This window comes from Oryzias latipes, chromosome 18 (genome assembly GCF_002234675.1).
Source record: "Oryzias latipes chromosome 18, ASM223467v1".
NCBI lineage: Eukaryota > Metazoa > Chordata > Actinopteri > Beloniformes > Adrianichthyidae > Oryzias > Oryzias latipes.
This window is the reverse complement of record NC_019876.2, coordinates 21,682,886-21,699,915: the sequence shown is the minus strand read 5'-3', so window position 1 is coordinate 21,699,915 and position 17,030 is coordinate 21,682,886. Positions and strand designations below refer to the sequence as shown.

The 17,030-nt window shown below is 43.9% G+C and overlaps 1 protein-coding gene across 2 annotated transcripts in view; it reads right to left on the bottom strand.

Annotated features, from left to right (window-relative positions):
* Window positions 1-17,030, bottom strand: part of col4a5 (collagen type IV alpha 5 chain) — a 62,530-nt gene that overhangs the window by 21,512 nt on the left and 23,988 nt on the right. For both annotated transcript variants that reach the window (XM_011487662.3, XM_011487663.3), the window contains exons 2-18: window positions 14,660-14,716; window positions 7,408-7,497; window positions 7,268-7,312; window positions 7,000-7,044; window positions 6,848-6,910; window positions 6,693-6,746; window positions 4,380-4,406; window positions 3,951-4,031; window positions 3,532-3,594; window positions 3,417-3,452; window positions 3,298-3,339; window positions 3,121-3,213; window positions 2,766-2,819; window positions 2,625-2,681; window positions 2,442-2,486; window positions 2,311-2,364; window positions 2,180-2,221 (exon numbers count right to left, since the gene is read on the bottom strand). In XM_011487662.3, the coding sequence (XP_011485964.1) occupies window positions 2,180-2,221; window positions 2,311-2,364; window positions 2,442-2,486; window positions 2,625-2,681; window positions 2,766-2,819; window positions 3,121-3,213; window positions 3,298-3,339; window positions 3,417-3,452; window positions 3,532-3,594; window positions 3,951-4,031; window positions 4,380-4,406; window positions 6,693-6,746; window positions 6,848-6,910; window positions 7,000-7,044; window positions 7,268-7,312; window positions 7,408-7,497; window positions 14,660-14,716 (948 nt within the window). The remainder of the gene's footprint in view (window positions 1-2,179; window positions 2,222-2,310; window positions 2,365-2,441; window positions 2,487-2,624; window positions 2,682-2,765; window positions 2,820-3,120; window positions 3,214-3,297; window positions 3,340-3,416; window positions 3,453-3,531; window positions 3,595-3,950; window positions 4,032-4,379; window positions 4,407-6,692; window positions 6,747-6,847; window positions 6,911-6,999; window positions 7,045-7,267; window positions 7,313-7,407; window positions 7,498-14,659; window positions 14,717-17,030) is intronic.

The following is a 17,030-nucleotide window of genomic DNA, read 5'->3' as shown; positions in this document are numbered from 1 at the left end:
CCTCTCAGTCCAGAAAAGCGCAGTGCTAGGAACAGCTAAGATACTGCGTAGGACCCTCAAGCTCCCAGGCCTCTGGTAGAGGACCCGAGCTTGGAGGAGAAACCACCCGCGGAGGGTGAGAGGGGCGTTTTTATATATATATATAAAATAAATATATATATAAAATAAAATATATATACGCACACAGGTAGATCTTCAAGACATTGTCGACTCAAAAGTAGCTCACATGCCAAAAAAGTGTGAGCATCCCTGATCAAGGTCCTAAAGAGGAAGAACTGGACCACCCCACGGTGGGAAGGACCATACCAAGTCCTCCTAAAAACACCCATGGCAATAAGGATAGCTGAACGCCCCAGCTGGATACATCTCAGTCACTGTAAGTTGCAGCGTGCACCAGAGCCCTACAGAAGGCTGTTGTGGTGAAGTCTGACTACAAAAGGGTTCCGTCTTTTAGTGGTGGTTCGTCTCAATCGTCAGCAAAGAAACCAGCCGAACCCAACATCCACTAGAACTTGGATCTTTGAAGTGACTCTGCAACCTAGCAGCATGGAAGGCCCACTGCTGTGAGACCGCAGCAAGTGGATGCAGAGCTGCGCTGTGACTGTAGCATGTCTTCTTGTTGCCCTGACTTTCCTAGCAATGGAGAAACCAGGAAAAGGCGGTACCAACCTAGCCCGCAGGTCATGGGATCTGTATGATCTTAGCACACATCCTGGCTACAACCGATCTAACGGAGACACATCTTCATGAATAACTGTCCGTAACGACGGAAAAATTTTGCGTCAGAGTTCAACATGATCACCCTACAAATGACTCCCAATACTGGAGTCCCATGGGAGTTCCGCATCTGGGGTGGAGGACCAAAATTCGGACAATCACTTTTTCCATGGATCGGAGTAGCAGAAGTAAGAGACCTCATCGAGATCAACAAATACGCATTGCTGAGACTCCTTAACACCACCTACAAGTTTTCTAATGCATCAGCAGCAGAGATGTCGGCCATAAGAACTGTGGTACTGCAAAACCAACTCGTGCTCAAACTCCTAACTGCATCATCGGGAGGCATGTGCAAAATGGATGGAGACACCTGCTGCACTTTCATCCCGGACAGCACCAGTGATGGACAGGACATTTCTACCGTACTACACGACTTAACGGAGCTGCAAGCTTATGTTAAGTGTGCAACTCCTGGTGCCAGTCCCACCTTTGACATCTGGTCCTGGCTTACATCAGGTTATTGACACCTATACTCGTCGTTTTGTGCATGTTTAGTCTTTTTACAACATGTGCTCTGCCTTGTGTCATGTCCATGATCACAAAGGCCATCATCCGTTACCAGCTTGTCCAACAACCTGAAGAGGACCCCTCCCCATGTGAATTCTCCTGCTTCAAAGGCATCGTTTGAATCTTTCACTGAAAATGTCACAAACAAGTGGTGAAATGATGTTTTGATGCCTCGTTCTTATGATTAAATAACCATGTTTCACATTTGTACCTGCCATTTATCTGTGTTTACTTATGACGTGTTTGAAATGATAAAAAGGGAGGGATGTTAGGGTTATGTAATTATCATTTGCTTACACACTTTAATCACCATAATATGATTGTCTCAGTTCTATCTTTCAATAAGAAAACAATGACCTGAAAAGTTGTGATTATACAAGAATTTGATGTTCCTGTACTGCTTGATTGAATGACCCACTTTTATGTTATCAACCCTGGCTACCAATAAAACCAGACTGGATACACTGAGAAGGCAGAACTGCTCTGTGACAGTTCGTGCTGTCACATACCGATTCTCCTTCTGCAGAAGTCTCGCAAAGGTTCTCATCTCCTGTGTGGTTCTTCTTCTTCTGCTTTATTAAGTAGTCAGAACCCTGACAACTTTAACAACAGGGGTTATGAATCTTCTGACAAACCAGAGGTATGTCTGAATAAGCCCCTTTTGTAATCGAGGCCAAACTTTATTCATTTTAATCATATTTGAAAATCTTTTGTGTTGGACTGAAAGGAAAAGGAAAGGAGGGAGGAAGAGATCTGGTCTTTTTTCAGGTTGACCGGCCCCAACAGCGTTTTCTGAATCTGAGTGTGCACTAAGCTGTGAATCCCGTCTGTGCTTGCTGCTGAGACTTTCAAACAGAAATGCTTTGTTTGGGAATTCTGGTATCTTTGGACTCACCTCTCCTGGAGGACCTGGGAATCCACGGTCCCCCTTTTGACCCTGCAGAATCAGAGAAATTGGAATATTCCATCATGCCAGCTATAAAATGACTTAGTTGAAAAGCAGATAAAACGTAATAATGAACCCACAGCTGATCCATCCCGGCCTGGCAGACCTGGCAGGCCTGGTTCCCCTTTGAATCCCTGAAAACAGAAAAAGTGGAACAGGTGATGGAGACGTCTGGGAAACACATTGTTCTCAGTAGATACTCTGAACTCACAGGGTTTCCCTGTGGACCTGGATCGCCGTCTTTTCCCGGTTTTCCCTGGAAGACATGGTAAAAGACAGTCAGGTTTGTGTGGGAGGCTCACCCTCATCACATGAAGATCACTTATTAAAAAGGTGTGATAATGCATTGGAGTGAGGGTCTGAAAACTGGGTGCAGATGCTTTTCTGGACTTACTCGTTTGCCTGGTTCTCCGGGTTCTCCTTTCTCTCCTTTCCTTCCACCGGATGGACCCTGAAACAAGGGAAACATACATGTTGAGGCAGAGGAACTCCAGAGGAACACAGATCCAACGTGGAGATCAGAACAGATGCTTACGGGAGGTCCCGGGGGGCCCGGATCACCCCGAAGCCCAGGATATCCGGGGTCACCCTTCAGAACAAAAGCACACTTTAATTGAGGCAGTGACCATGGAAACTGAGTGGTGTCTGTGAAGCGAACAGTTCACTGTCAGTAGCCAGGTAGGTTTTGAGCAGATGAAGCTCATGATCCCTAACATTCACAGATGCAGAGGTGAATCCTTTTGGATCATTCTGACCACCTGATCTGACCTGAACGCTGTCATAACTTGTTTTTAAACAACAGAAAATCGACAACTTTAAAAACAGCCCCCTGTCCTTCACCCCTCCATCAAAGGTTGTTTTCTGCAGGACTGTGAGGGGAAACCGTGCACCTTATCTCCTCTCTGAATCACATCCACTGGTGGTCCACTTTGCTCCTCCTGTTTTCCAGGAGGACCTGGAGGTCCCGGTAGACCCATATCCCCCTGTGAACAAAAATGAAAAACAAGCATAAGAACATCATCATCATCATCATCTCAGACTTTCACTGTTTTCTGCTGCAGTCTGACCTTCTGTCCTTTTGCTCCTTCAAACTTCAGAGCCATGTTACCCTGTCAGGATAAATCAGAATAAAGGTCAAATAATCTGATTAAGGAATAATAAAAAGTTTTCCAAGAGAAAAGTCTACCTTTGGGCCAGGAGGACCAGGTGGACCGGGTTGACCCTAGAAACACAGAACCAGCAGGTAAAGAAGTTTGCATTATGAAAAAATTAGAGATAAACATGCATCAGCCCTCCGTTACCTGATAACCTCTCGGTCCTGGGGGGCCAATTGGACCCTGGAAGCCAGGAGGGCCTGGAGTTCCCTGAAGAGGAGAAGATCCAGATTCAATATTCCTGTTTTCTTTAGCTTGATGATTCCTGCTGCAGAGGATTGTCCGACACCCTCACAATATCTTTTACTTATTTATCATATGGAGAAAGTTAAACAGTTGACGGACAAACATGGAGACACCCCCACCCCAGTTTCCTCAGACTTACAGCTCTCATCCTTTAGAAGCATGTAAACAAACAAACAAGAAGAATTACTAAAACAAGTCAAGTTGGAGTGTCTGGGTGGAGCATGAAGGTACCACACCCTAAGATTTCACAGCTCCACCTGAACTTAGTGACCTCAGCTGAGACTGGATATAATGCCGCCCCTTCCTCTGATGGCACTGACCGGAAGTCCAGGTGATCCCGGTAATCCCACTGCTCCTTTATTTCCAAAAACAGGATCAGGAATCACGTCACCGGGTTCACCCTGCGGAGGAGGAAAAACACTGGTGTCACAGGACAGAAGTGAGCAACAGCACCACCCAGTGGTCAATCACAGAAGCTGTCATGATGGTGAATTTATATGCAAAGAAGCATCTGCTGCACTTGCATCCCCCCCCCCCATTGTCTAAAGAGGAGGAGCTCAGTGAGAAAGATTTCCAAGCAAAACTCTGCAGCTTCTCCCTCCTCTTCTTCACTCCCAACAGACTGGGCAGCAAATGAAGATTAAGGAAGTCAACTAAAGTTAAGTTTCAAAATAAAATCAGTTTCATATCTGATCTTCAAATTCAAACTTAGAGCTAAGCACTAAATGGGTCCTTCATCAGGGATTTACCTTTTGTCCAGATAGTCCTGGAGGACCCTAAAGAAGAGGGGAGAAAAAGAAGGATTTCAGAGACACAGATTGTCTAAAGTTCTTTTCCCTCTGATTCCGATTATGATTGACACAGAGATGATTTTTGTCAGCCATTTCCCTCCCCTTCCTTTAGCCCAGTATTTTTCAACCAATGTAGTAGTGCGGTGTACAAGTGTGCCGTGAGAGATGGTCAGGTCTGCTGTGGGAAATTATTCAATTTCACCTAATTGGTTAAAAAAAACTTTTCCCCTTGCTAGGATACCAGCTCTGTGTTTATCCTAACAGGTCCAGGCTTAATACGGACTAGTTAGAAATAAGAGGGATCATAAAGACTTTTTGTGTTTATTTGAAAACACTTTGATAAGAATGACTCTACCGCGATTTTGTTGCAACTTTGGCCATTTGCTCCCATTTTGGAAAGCGTTCGACCCCTTAAACTGGGATGTCCAAAGTCTGGCCTATGGGCCAAACTTGGTCTGCATTCAAATTTCCACAGGCTTCCATCATAAAAAAAAGAAATGTGTAAAATATCATGTCTGTGGTTTGTACTGTTGATGAAGATAACCATTTCTTTGTTGTTTACATGATTTCAATTGTGAAGTTTACAGCAAGCATTTAATAGTGCGTAAAATTTTATGTCAACCCAGATTTAATGTTGACAAAAGATTTTTTTTCCAGACAGACTTTTTTTCATTTTGAATTTGGTTTTCAACTTTAAAATTCAAGGGTAATTTTTATAAAAATGTATTTTGACGTGTTCCTGTTGTATCCGATTCTAATAGAAATGATTTATTTACATTTAATGTTATTCTAAGGGTTTAAATCATGCAGGCTGATTGGTTGGACCCCATACCTTTTCACCTCACCATTCTGGCCTTTTTTTAAAAAGGTTTGGACACACCCGTCTTAAACTCTCTCCACCAATCATTCTTGGAGTCCTAATCCTATACGTCATCAATCTAACCAATCCGACGTGGTTAAAGGGTAACAGAACAGGTCAGTTGGAGGCTGACTCACCTCTCAGCCCAGATTGGAAAAATGCAAAGAAGGGGCGGGACTAGGGGAGGTGTGGTGTGGATCTGTGATTGACAGTGGGGTTAGCTTGAGGTAACCAGAGGATCTTTGTATTATTGTCTCAATGAAAATAAGAAAATCCGTAAGGTTCAGAAGGCCCGAGCAGGCTGCCTCCCCATCCCGCAGCACCTCTCTCTCGGCCAGCCCCTTACTGTTTTGCGGGGCGAGTTCTGCCACTCTCCTGCTCTCCGAGTAGCGAGCTCCACTGCTCTAAGTGTCGCAGGACAAGCGCTGGGGCCCTCTGGAGCGTTCAGAGATGTAGGGGCTTTTATACTGAAACTGCAGAGCATGATGACGTGTAACTACTGAAATGGCGTGGGACTTCAAGCTGTTAACCAATCACAAAATTCAATTTACTACCTTGTTTTAACCACTAGGGGGCAGCACACAGAGGGGTTTTGACTCTAATTTCAGGAATTAAACAAGTTTATTTTAAATTCTCAAACATTTGGGAAGGACCAACAGTCAGCACTTTTAAAGCCCCATTTGTACGGGTAAGTAGCCAAAAAAAAAGTGAATTTACTGTTCAGTTACCCATTAACGTCCTCACTTTTTTTGTACCGACATGGCTCATAAAGTCTCTCAGTTATTAGCGGTGTAGCTTCCCGTGGGATCCGGTGTCAGATCGTGTGGAGAAAATATCGAAGCTCAGAGATGGGAGTCTGTTCGACATCAGTGCAACCGTTTTTTTGAAATACATTTCCCATGATTCCTTGGGTTAACATCTCTGCGCTACTGTTAATTGTCATAAAGCACAACAAACGCAAATATCTTTTCTAACAGTTTGCACCAATTAGTTCTCCTAAGTTCTCGTGTTATTTGTGTTTGTTGAAACAGCTGGTTTCCAATAGTTCTGTACTGGAGGACAGTCTCAATTTCAGACTTTTAGCACTTTTGAAAAAAATTAAAGTTAAGTTTAAATTTAATTTATAACAAAATAAAAGAAACAGAATTAATGTTAAGTGACCAACAGACACATTTAACTAAAACTACATTGAAATAATTGTTTTTCTCAAAAATAAAAATAAACGTTTTTTTTAAGTTACATGTTTGATTTAGACAAAAACAACAAGAACCAAAATGTAATAATACAACTATAACAACTATTACAAAAAAATAAATGCAAGATCGTGGTACATCATTAATACAGACTAAAGTTTCTTGTTTTTTACTTTTACTGAGGAACACCTCAGAGTATTCTGTTTCATCCAAACTCACCGGCCGTCCTTCAAATCCTGGAATTCCTGGGCTTCCTGGGAAACCTCGATCACCCTGGAGATAAAAAAGCACTGTTTTTCAGGAGTGAAATTCATAACATGATGACACCTTTATCAAAAGATACATTCCCTTCAAAATTATCTTTGAAGCATTACCTTTGTCCCATTGCATCCTGGGATACCTCTGGGACCAGGGGGACCATCATGTCCTGGGATTCCCTAACAGGCAGGAAGTTGACAGAGGGTGAAGCTTTCCATTGATCTAAAGATTCCTTTGGACAAGCCATTTCACTGGAATAAAAACTTACTGCTACTCCGGGGGTTCCTGGGAATCCCGGCAATCCCGGAGGTCCCTGAAAAAGGCACAAAAGAGGTTTATTACAAAACATGTTTTCATACTTTAAGAAGGTGATACAGACTCTTTGATAGAAGCATTTAGAATAAGATGAAATGAGGACACCTGCTGGCCACAAGCAAGTATTACAATTTAGCTTGCAGCAAAGACCGGCTCAAAGTGTTTTATTTTTCCCTAATAAAAAATGCTTCTGAGAGTAAAGACAGAATAGATTGACTCACACGAATGCCTTTTAGACCTGGAAGACCTGGAAGACCATCAGAACCCTAGAAAGATGAAGACCGCAACGTTTACGTTTTAAAACCTTAAAGTTTCAGATGTGCCCCTTTTTCTGGATGGCAAAATGTGGAACCGAGCCCACCGTTTCTCCTCTTGGTCCAATCGGTCCTTCGGGTCCGGGGAACCCTGGCACCCCTGGTTGTCCAGTGAGGCCTGGCAGCCCCCTCTCCCCCTGCCAGGAAAAAGGACAGGCAGAGACACAAACATTAGAGCTGTCTTCAGGAACATGCTGGCTTCTGCACACATGAGCTTCGGAAGTGAAATCTTTTCTACAAGCTCTAAGACCTGACAAAAGTAACGCTCATTCCCATGTAAGGCTAATACTAAAACTTTTAGTTTTAAAGAAGCTTATATATGAGGATGTTATGGATGACTTTGAGTCATGCCTTCTGTTTTGCTGAAAAAGGCTTAGACTGTTACACTTGGTGTGCCTGATCTCTTCTGATCTCAGAGGTTTGGCCTGATTAGTCATTGGATGAAAGAGCTCCCTAGAAATACGAAGTGCTGCAACCACATACAGGGAATTTCCAATGCTTTTAAATGGCGTTTACTTATATAGCGCCTTTCTTCCTACAAGGACAAAGCGCTTTACAGTCACTGACCCATTCACCCAGTCACACACACATTCACACACTGTTAGTTTTAATTTTACTGTATTTGCCGTTCCTGAGTCCGGTTAAATACAGAGGTTCAGTTCAAAAAGAACATCTACAGAAACCTGAAGCCAAAATCGCATGTGCACATTGCAAAGTGATTTGCTGCAGGGACAAGCAGATTTGCTGGGAACTTCAGAGCTCATACGGAGGCTTCAGGGCGGACACTCGCCTCAGTCACAGAGGGGCGGGGCATTCTTTCTCTTCTCACTTCTAGCAGTATAGCAGCACCTCATTCTACATTTCATGGTATTAACCAGAATGAATCTGATCATAATCCATAATCCAATAGGACATTTTTTTTTATTCAACTCCAGACATGCATGAATATATCTTGTGGTCTGAACCGATCAAATATGCTAAAAGGTACGAGTGCACCTAAAAGTGGAAGAGTCCACACTTTAAGACCTGACTTCTGTTACGCCTTAAAGTGTGGGGGGCTCCATTTGCAGTCAGTGGGGATGGTGGTTGTTTCTAATAAACAGAGTAACGTCAGAGGATAAAAGCAAATAATTAAACGAAAGACTGACAACTTTTTTGTTAAAATGCTCAAGCCTCATCTATTCATCTATCCATCTTCAGAACCCACTGAATCCCTTTCAGTTTCATGGGGTTGCTGGAGACTTGGTCTCACTGATCAGACTTTTACTCAGATTCTGCAGCAGCGTGGACTCTCAGTCAGAGCAGATACCCTGAGAGTCCTGCGGTGAAGGCCAGAGCCAGCCAGCTGCAACGTGGTACAAGAAATCTATTGAAATTTCACTTTTTCAGCACGCTTAGTGTTATAACATGCACATAGTCCCTCAGGAGTGAAGGTTCCAAAATCTGAAAAGTAAGTGGTCCAGTGATGAACAGCAACCCCATGAGGCGCAGTGTGTGGAACTGCACACAGCGTGAGAAAAACATGTCTGTACGGGTTAATGTGAGGACTACAGGCTTACAGAGGCTTTCTTATATAAATGAGGTTGTTTCAAGTGTCAGTTTGACAGTTTGACAAAACTCAATATAGTCAGTGGATTGAAATATGTTCAGAACAAACCTGATTTTTCCTCCTGCAAATGAATTTTCTTTTTACAAAATTTGGATCAGGTGATAGAAAGATTTAATAATAAATATCAAGTAATATTAAGTAAAGTGACATTTGTGCTTTTGACAGCACAAACATGGAAAATGGTTTTAGGGTCTGAAAAATGTAGTTTCTGGTGTAATAACTGATGTTGCCTTATTTTACTGCAGTCAAAAAATTAACAACTGCATGTAAATGTCAGACCAGAAAGAGAGGGAGGAAGATAGAAAAAGACAAAACAAAAAAAGATTTTACTTTAAAGAAGAAAAAGGAAAAATCCTTGTGAGGCGGTCTGGGTAATGTGACTGAATTTTCTTTTAAACAACAGAAACAATCAGGGTCCGAACGGGGCACGTTAACGCCCCGTTTGGACCCTCAGAGCCTCCAGAGTGGGTTAATGGAACAAGTCTCTGTTCTTTTTTTTTTTTTTTTTTACTGTTCTCCCTAACTGAGTAGCACAAAATGAATATGCATCCCAGACTCACTTGCGCTCAGAGCCTGACCCCCCCTCAATGTTCCTCACGCCGGTGCCGCCGTGGCTCTGCTTTCCTACTTTCTACACACACGCTAGCGAAGAGACGGCTTAAGTACACACACAAACACTCAGTGTTTCTTTAAAAAATTGCAGGAGGAGCAAATCTGAGTTAGTTTTGACTTATTTTTTATTTTTCAGTCATCAAACAGCATCTAAAAATCCATCAATCCACGTAGCCGATAGCTGGAGTAAGCCCTGGAGTGTGCTAGTCCCTTATGGTAGTCAGGGCATGAATGATGGGGCTGGACCTCCTGCCCCCGGGGTTGGCAACAGGCCCCTTCCTTGCTCACTGTCTCGGCTCTGGCCTCTGTCTGCAGCTGGCTTGCTGCCTCCTGGCTGCCTGGCCGCCCTGGGAGGGGGGGGGGGGGGGGGGGGGGGGGGCTACCGCGGCCGGCTGGTGGGCCGGTCGCCCGAGGGAGCCTTATTCCGATCCGCCTGCTCCTCCCCGGTCCCACCCAAACAAATGTTGCACACAGGCACATAGAGCTCTGGGAACTGGATGGGTGGGACATGCTGGTGGGGCTCACTGGGGGCCCGCCCTCCATTCTACTTTTACTCGCATATTAGACACCTTGATTCATTTAGGGCCTTGTAGGGATGGTCTGGTGGAAGGGGGGAAGGCGAAACATCCGTGGTCATCTTTCACTGGTCCGCCCCACAATTTTAACTTCAACTTTAGACACCACACACTGCCGGTTAGCAGCACACACACAGCAAATACACACCAAACACAGAGGGACCCCAGAGTGTGTGTGTGTGTGGGGGGGGGGGCTCTGCTGCTTGGCAGTGGTAGGGCCTGCCACACTGGAGACCTCCTATTTTACATGCAGCACACACAGTACACCCACACTACCATACATGGGTGGGGTCGGGGAGGGACGCTCGGTCTTCACCCGTCTGGTCCACTCACCGCGGCCAGGCTTGTGAGTATCCTGTCGGCTGTAGTGTTGGTCAGGCGTGCGGCGCTTGGGCGTCGATCGGCCGGAGGGGGTAATTGCGTGGCGATGGGGGGTGGGGGCAACCAGAAGATTGTAAGTGTGGGTGCGAGAGTGCACGGGTGGGACAGACCTGGGGGCTGGCTCACCGGGATCCTCTGGAGCTCTCCCTCCCCATTGCAGAGTGGGGAGGGCACTTGGGGGGGGTATGGGAGGAGGGGTTGGAGAACATAACTGGTGAGGAGGATGGTAGAGGGTAGAGTAGTGGGGGGTGGATCTGTGGTTGCGCTGCGATCTCTGGGTAGCTTGGGTCGTGTGCTGGGGCTGGCTTGGGGAGTCGGGGCGCCGGCTGGGTGGTGGGAGGCTCATGGGTACTTTGCTATTCGTTATTTTACTTTTTTACTTTATTTATTTTATTTCCCAAATAATGACTCATCCGCTATGATCCATTCTAAACTGAGGGAAGTGACTTTAACAAAAAAAGTAACAAACAAAATAGAAAAGAAGTGGTCCGCTCCCGCACTTAACTAGTCAAGTGGACCGGCGGAGCGCAGACTTACAGCTTTGTGTTTGATGGGAAGGGGGGTGGGGTGCTTTGTTACATGAGCGGTATGTGTGGAAGATTTAAGACTGCGATCCGTCCTGCAGCTCTAGGGGTACGAGCTACCGAACTCAGAACCGGGTCTAAAAGTGTGTGTCTGAGCACAGCTCGGATCGTGAGCACACACAGCACTTTGAGCTGCAAAACAGAAATGTCGCTCAGTCCGTAGAAAACATTCAAACAATCACGTGGATTTGTGTTTCAAGTCGTGTCCCGACTAAATAAAGGCTGATGTTATTCCCACATGTTTACGTGCAGCCAGGATGCAGATTGCAGCGCCACCCAAAGCTAACGTTGTTAGCCGTGTTAGCATACTGCTAATCCTGGCTTCTTTCCGGCTCCGTTCAGAAATAGCACTGACCACACGGATTAAAATTCAAATGATGAGCGAACAGGTGTTTCATAATAACCGTAACATTATTAAAAGCACGTTTAGAAGATCGTCTTGTATATTACCGAGCTGACATGTCAATGTATATAGCTGCTCGGCGCTGTTAACATTGTTTTGTATTGAATTGTTACATTCAATAAAGTTTGACAAAAAAAAGCCGCTCAGCAGAACTCACATCCTCTTCCGGTTTTTCAAACCATACTGCGCATATGCGAATGATTTATTCCGACCCAAAGTGTGACCTTACTGAACGTTTGTTATATTCTGATAACATTTTTCTGGGCCCATCTACACGGTTGAATTCTAATCCGACCATTGATCCCATCAAGATATTTTGCACATGTAACCGCGGCTTATGGTGTCGACTCGCAACATGGCGGGGGCGTGGCATCACGATGGTGTCTCTCCATCGGGATGTCACTCACCCATCACGATGGACGGTGGTATCGTCCATCGGCACAACCCTAGATGATTTTGCTTCATCAGAGGACTCAGAAGAGCCGGAGTGTGAGAACATTAACGTTACAGGTAAGGGCAAACTAAAGATTTTTTTCTATAGTCTAGCATTTTAAAGTTGTTTCCGTAATCGACAGATTAGAAAAATGTGTTAGCAATTCATGGATGGGTGAATTGCGGCATTGCAAAATCAGCACGAAGCTGCAGGAGACTATCTCTTAAGTGTGCTTTTCTGCCCTGATTTTGCTTTTCGAGGACAGCTGGAGCCCCATCAGCAGCTCTGGCAGATTTCGCCATGCTAAACGTTTGCCGTTTGGACCAACACGTATCTTCTAAATGTGCTTTTATTACTGTTATGATTATTATTAAGGGCCTGCTCGCTCATAATTATTTAAATCTGTGCGGTCAGTGCTTTTTTCTTGGCTGCAACGACCGCGAAGAATGATTAGCATCAAGCTAATACATGCTAAAAATATTGGCCGTGGGGGAACTTAAAACTCCGTGCGGGCAATGCCGCAATGAGCATCTTGCATGTAAAAATGTGGGAATTACATCAGCCTTTCTTATGTTCTGGACACCACTGGAAACACAAATTTATAGGATGGTTTAGTTTTTCAGATCTGTGTTGCAGCACTTACACCTTCAACGATCTGGCTGCCGGTCCGACGACAAAGCTAGTTCCGGGGAAAGTTTCAACGAACTGCGGTGCGTCCGAAGGAGGACCGCGGAAAGCGGAAATGCTACTATGTAGTCCTGAGGAGCTGTGTACAATCATCATGAGTGCACAACCATCACAGAGCCCTCTCCTCTGCCGCTAACACAAAGCTACAGCCTGGTCCTGGCATGTCAGGGTCAGAATGTCTATGTTTGGTAGTTTCAGCATTGTATCATGTAAATGCAAAAACAGATACGGGTCACTTTTAAAAGATGATGTAAGCGGGTCGTCAAAAATATCGGATATAGTCAGGAAATCGGATTTGGACATCAATACCTGCGGTGTAAATGCAAACACACAGCCAAGGTAACGCAGCAGTGGTTTTGTAGAAACATTTCAAGGTCCTGGAGTGGCCAGTCTCCAGATCTCAACCCCATAGAAAATCTTTGGAGGGGGTTGAAGGTCAGTATTTCCCCAAAACATCACTGCTCAAAGGGAGATCTGCATGGAGGAATGGGCCAAAATACCAGTTTGTGAAAACCTTGAGAAGACTTACAGAAAACATTTGACTGCTGTCATTTCCAACGAAGGGTATATACCAAGGTATTAATTTGAACTTTTGTTATTGACCGAATACTTATTTTCCACCATAATTTGCAAAGAAAATCTTTAAAAATCAGACAATGAGATTTTCTGTTGTTTTTCTCATTTTGTCTCTCAAACTTGATGTATATCTATGATGAAAATTACAGGTCTCATCAATTTAAGTGGGAATACCTGAACAAAATAGGTGTTTTTAAAGTGTTATTGTGACATTTTTCTGATGATGGAGGACATTTATCAAAATTCAAAATTGCATTTCTGAGTATTTCTAGGTTGAAATCGTGGCGTATCAACAGCACACAGAAAAATACTGTTGGTGGGCACATCTCCCTGCTCTGCTCCGTTCCGATGCATCCACTTGTAGACAAATAGATCTGTGTATGTCTTTCTTCTCCTGGTCTGAGCTGGAATCTAAACTGCATGACTAGATACCTACAATATTGCTCGCCAATTTTGTTGCACCAGTAATGTTAGCTTGAGGGTGAGAGGGGCTGTAAGCTAGCGGGAGATGGATGATGGGAAGTAGGGGTGGGCTTACTCTGCACTAACAGTGCCGCCCACAACCCAGAGGTGAATTTTGAAGAAATTCTGCTGCTCTGCAAAAAAACTATGTCCTAGAAAACAACACTTTTTTAAAACATTTGCACTAAAAACAGCATAATCCTAACTGAAAGACCACTGGGAACGCTTTTACAAAAGATCAAAGATGTTCGCAGGGGGACTTTAAAAGCGACTTCATAAATTATGACTCCAAATTTTCTGCTGCGTTCCGAATCCTTCATAGTTTCAGTTTTCTGCTTTTCTTATCTTAAACCCACAGATTATACAGATACTCTAAAAAAACAGGATGTCTCCTCCCCTTTGTCCTATGATTTAATAAATCATATAAACAGGTTTAAGTGTTGTTAAAGTGATCACTTTAATAATCTGACAGCTGAAAAAATCAGATTTGGGATGTTTATGTACACAGACTGGAGCCATTAAAACTTTTAACTGTTGACTTCTAACTTTGATCTGCTTTCAAAGACATGTGTGATCTATTATTCTGCAGCCTTCAATCCCAACTCATGTTTCCTGTTATTTTCTGTAATTTGGGAGGCCTGGGACAGCCCTAAAAAAGAAGGGGATGGTTTTATTTAAAGGAAAAATTATGGAAGAAATATTATTCTAGATCAGATGTTGATGTTGGTGTGAATTTTTCTATATTCTGCTCAGGACATGCAATCATAATGGTGATTTAGGATATTTTAAACATATATTATAAACATATATATTAGTTATATGTTATTCATATTTATTAAAAAAAACATATGTTTGGACCTGTTCCAAATCACACAACGTTTCCAGTTTCATTCATGAATTTGGACACATATGAAAAGAGAAGTCTTTTTATCCATGTCCTTACATGTTGGATGAATGCATTTGTGAGACAGACCAACCTTTGCTCCTTTGACTCCACTGCAGTCACATCTGGACGTGGAACATCCGCTGCAGGCCTGAAGGAACAGAAGAAGACTCATTGTGATTCAATCCAGAGAAACCTTCAGCAACAGCAATAAAACGGCTTCCTAATAATCACCACCTCGGCCTGCCAGAAGAGGGCGCAGTAGCATCACTGACAGCACTCTGCAAGACAGTGTTCCAGACCGCAGAACCCCATTCTATTGCCGGTTTGTCTGAACAGTGGAGGTCAGAGAGCTGCAACCCACTCAGCTTTTCCTACCAAACACCTCACCAAACTTTTATTTGGTGTGGGGGGTGAGTGATAGGAATGATGGGAAGGGAGTCTGGCTATGTAGGAAGGGGGCTGCTGCTGCTGATTAACTTTCCCATGCTCTGTTGACACAGTGAATGCCAGATGGGCACGGAGCGCACGCATGCCAGGCAGCCAGGCGGTGAAAAAGACAGATGAGTGTGCATGATGGGCGAGCGTGAGTGTCTGCACAGCCACTGCCGGCCCCTGTTGGTGCTGATAGTTTCAGAGGACGATGTAAAAATGAAATGATCTCAGGGTGATTCAGTCACAGAAAGAAGAAGACTGAAACACGCAAACCTGTTTTTGGACTAAATTCTTTCTGAATTGAGTGTTACCGAGTCAGATCAGCAGTACCATCTTTTTTGGTCAATGGTGTTTACTTATAGGGCTGTGCTGCCTTCTTAGAACGCCCAAAGAGTCACAGTCCTTTTAACCCATGCATACACTGAACACAGCTCCGCTGCTAAACACTGGTGCCAACCTATTACCACCAGGAACAAGTGTCTTGCTCAAGGACACCAAAACACATGGGAGTGCAGGGTGATCTTCTGATTAGAGATCGATCAGAGTAAAAGTCAGGGCTCCAGACTGCGACCAAATGGTCGCATTTTGCGACCAAAATTTGAGAGTGTGCGACTGAATTTTACATCCAGTCACACATGTACGTCAATGATCAATGAAATGAGCAATGAAATAATCAATGAGACGCGAGCGCACAAGCACGCAAACACACACACACTCGCACACATACTCATGAGACACGAGCACACACTCGCGTTTCATTGAGTGATGCCTGTCTGTGAGGCGGCCAATGCGTGTGAGAAGAATAGGGAATGGCCACTGTGAGTGGCTAAAATGCGTGGAGGGGGAAGGGCCTCGAGATAATCGAGGGCACGTAAACATCTGTGGGAAGGAAAAGGAGACAAATATCATCACAACCTGATATTTGTGTGCGTCTGAGCTATGAGCAAGCGAACTATTCATTCGTTCTTCCGACCTGCGGCTAGTATACCAGTGCCAGAGTCTACAGTCTCACCATTGGATGATGATGCAGAGTCAGAGGTTGGTGTGGCGAAAAAAGCCGCACTCACCATTTTTGAGAAGACTGGCTGAAAGAATTTAGCTGGCTGAGGTACTATAAGCAGTCGAACTATATGAATTGCGAATACTGCAGCAGCTACCCCAGAACTGCGGGGAACACAAAGTTTGCCGATAGGAGGATCTGCTCTAAGGGGGAGTGAGTAAAGGGTCAGGTTGTTTAGACCTACATGTTCCTAGTGAATGTTATTGGCCAGTGCCCCTAATGTTTACATACATTTAAGCATTGTTTGTAACTGTGAAATGACCAAAAGGTTACTAATCACTTTGTTACTAAGCACTTTTTAAATTCTGAATGTATGGTATTTTGTTTACTATTTGTACTGTTATGACAGCGATGGTGCTGTTAGTTTACCTTGTTGCATCTTCAAAAGTGCAGATTAAAATGTGACACTGAATTTAAAACAGCGCATTGTAATTTCTGCATCTATTATTAAAGCATTCATTAGTAATACAGTGGAAATAAGTAGATTTGGTTAGCATGTTGATTTACGGTATGCGCCCCTAAATTTTCTGGTTGTGCCCCTAAAATTTTCAGTTGGGGGCCACTGTGCTCCTAGTGAAAAAAGTGAGTCTGGAGCCCTGAGAAGACATGTTTTTTTCTGTTTTTTTCATGCATAGTTTGGACAGGGCTGCGACTTATACTCAGGAGAGACTTATATGACTTTTTAAAAACATAAATAGGCTCGCATGTTTTTTATTTTCTCCTTAACAGCCGCTAGAGGGCACTGTAGGTTTGTGGATCAGTATGAACTTTATGATATTTTTCTTATTTGCACTGAGACATTATTACTCTTGTTTTAATTCTTTCCTCCCTGGGATTAATATGGTACAGCAAGTCATCAAACTGGATCAAATGGCGGATCCAGAGACGGAGACTAAAAACTTGATGGTAGCTTCTTCCACATGCGATGGAAACAGGTTTGTAGACAAGCATTAAGCATTCAATTTGACAA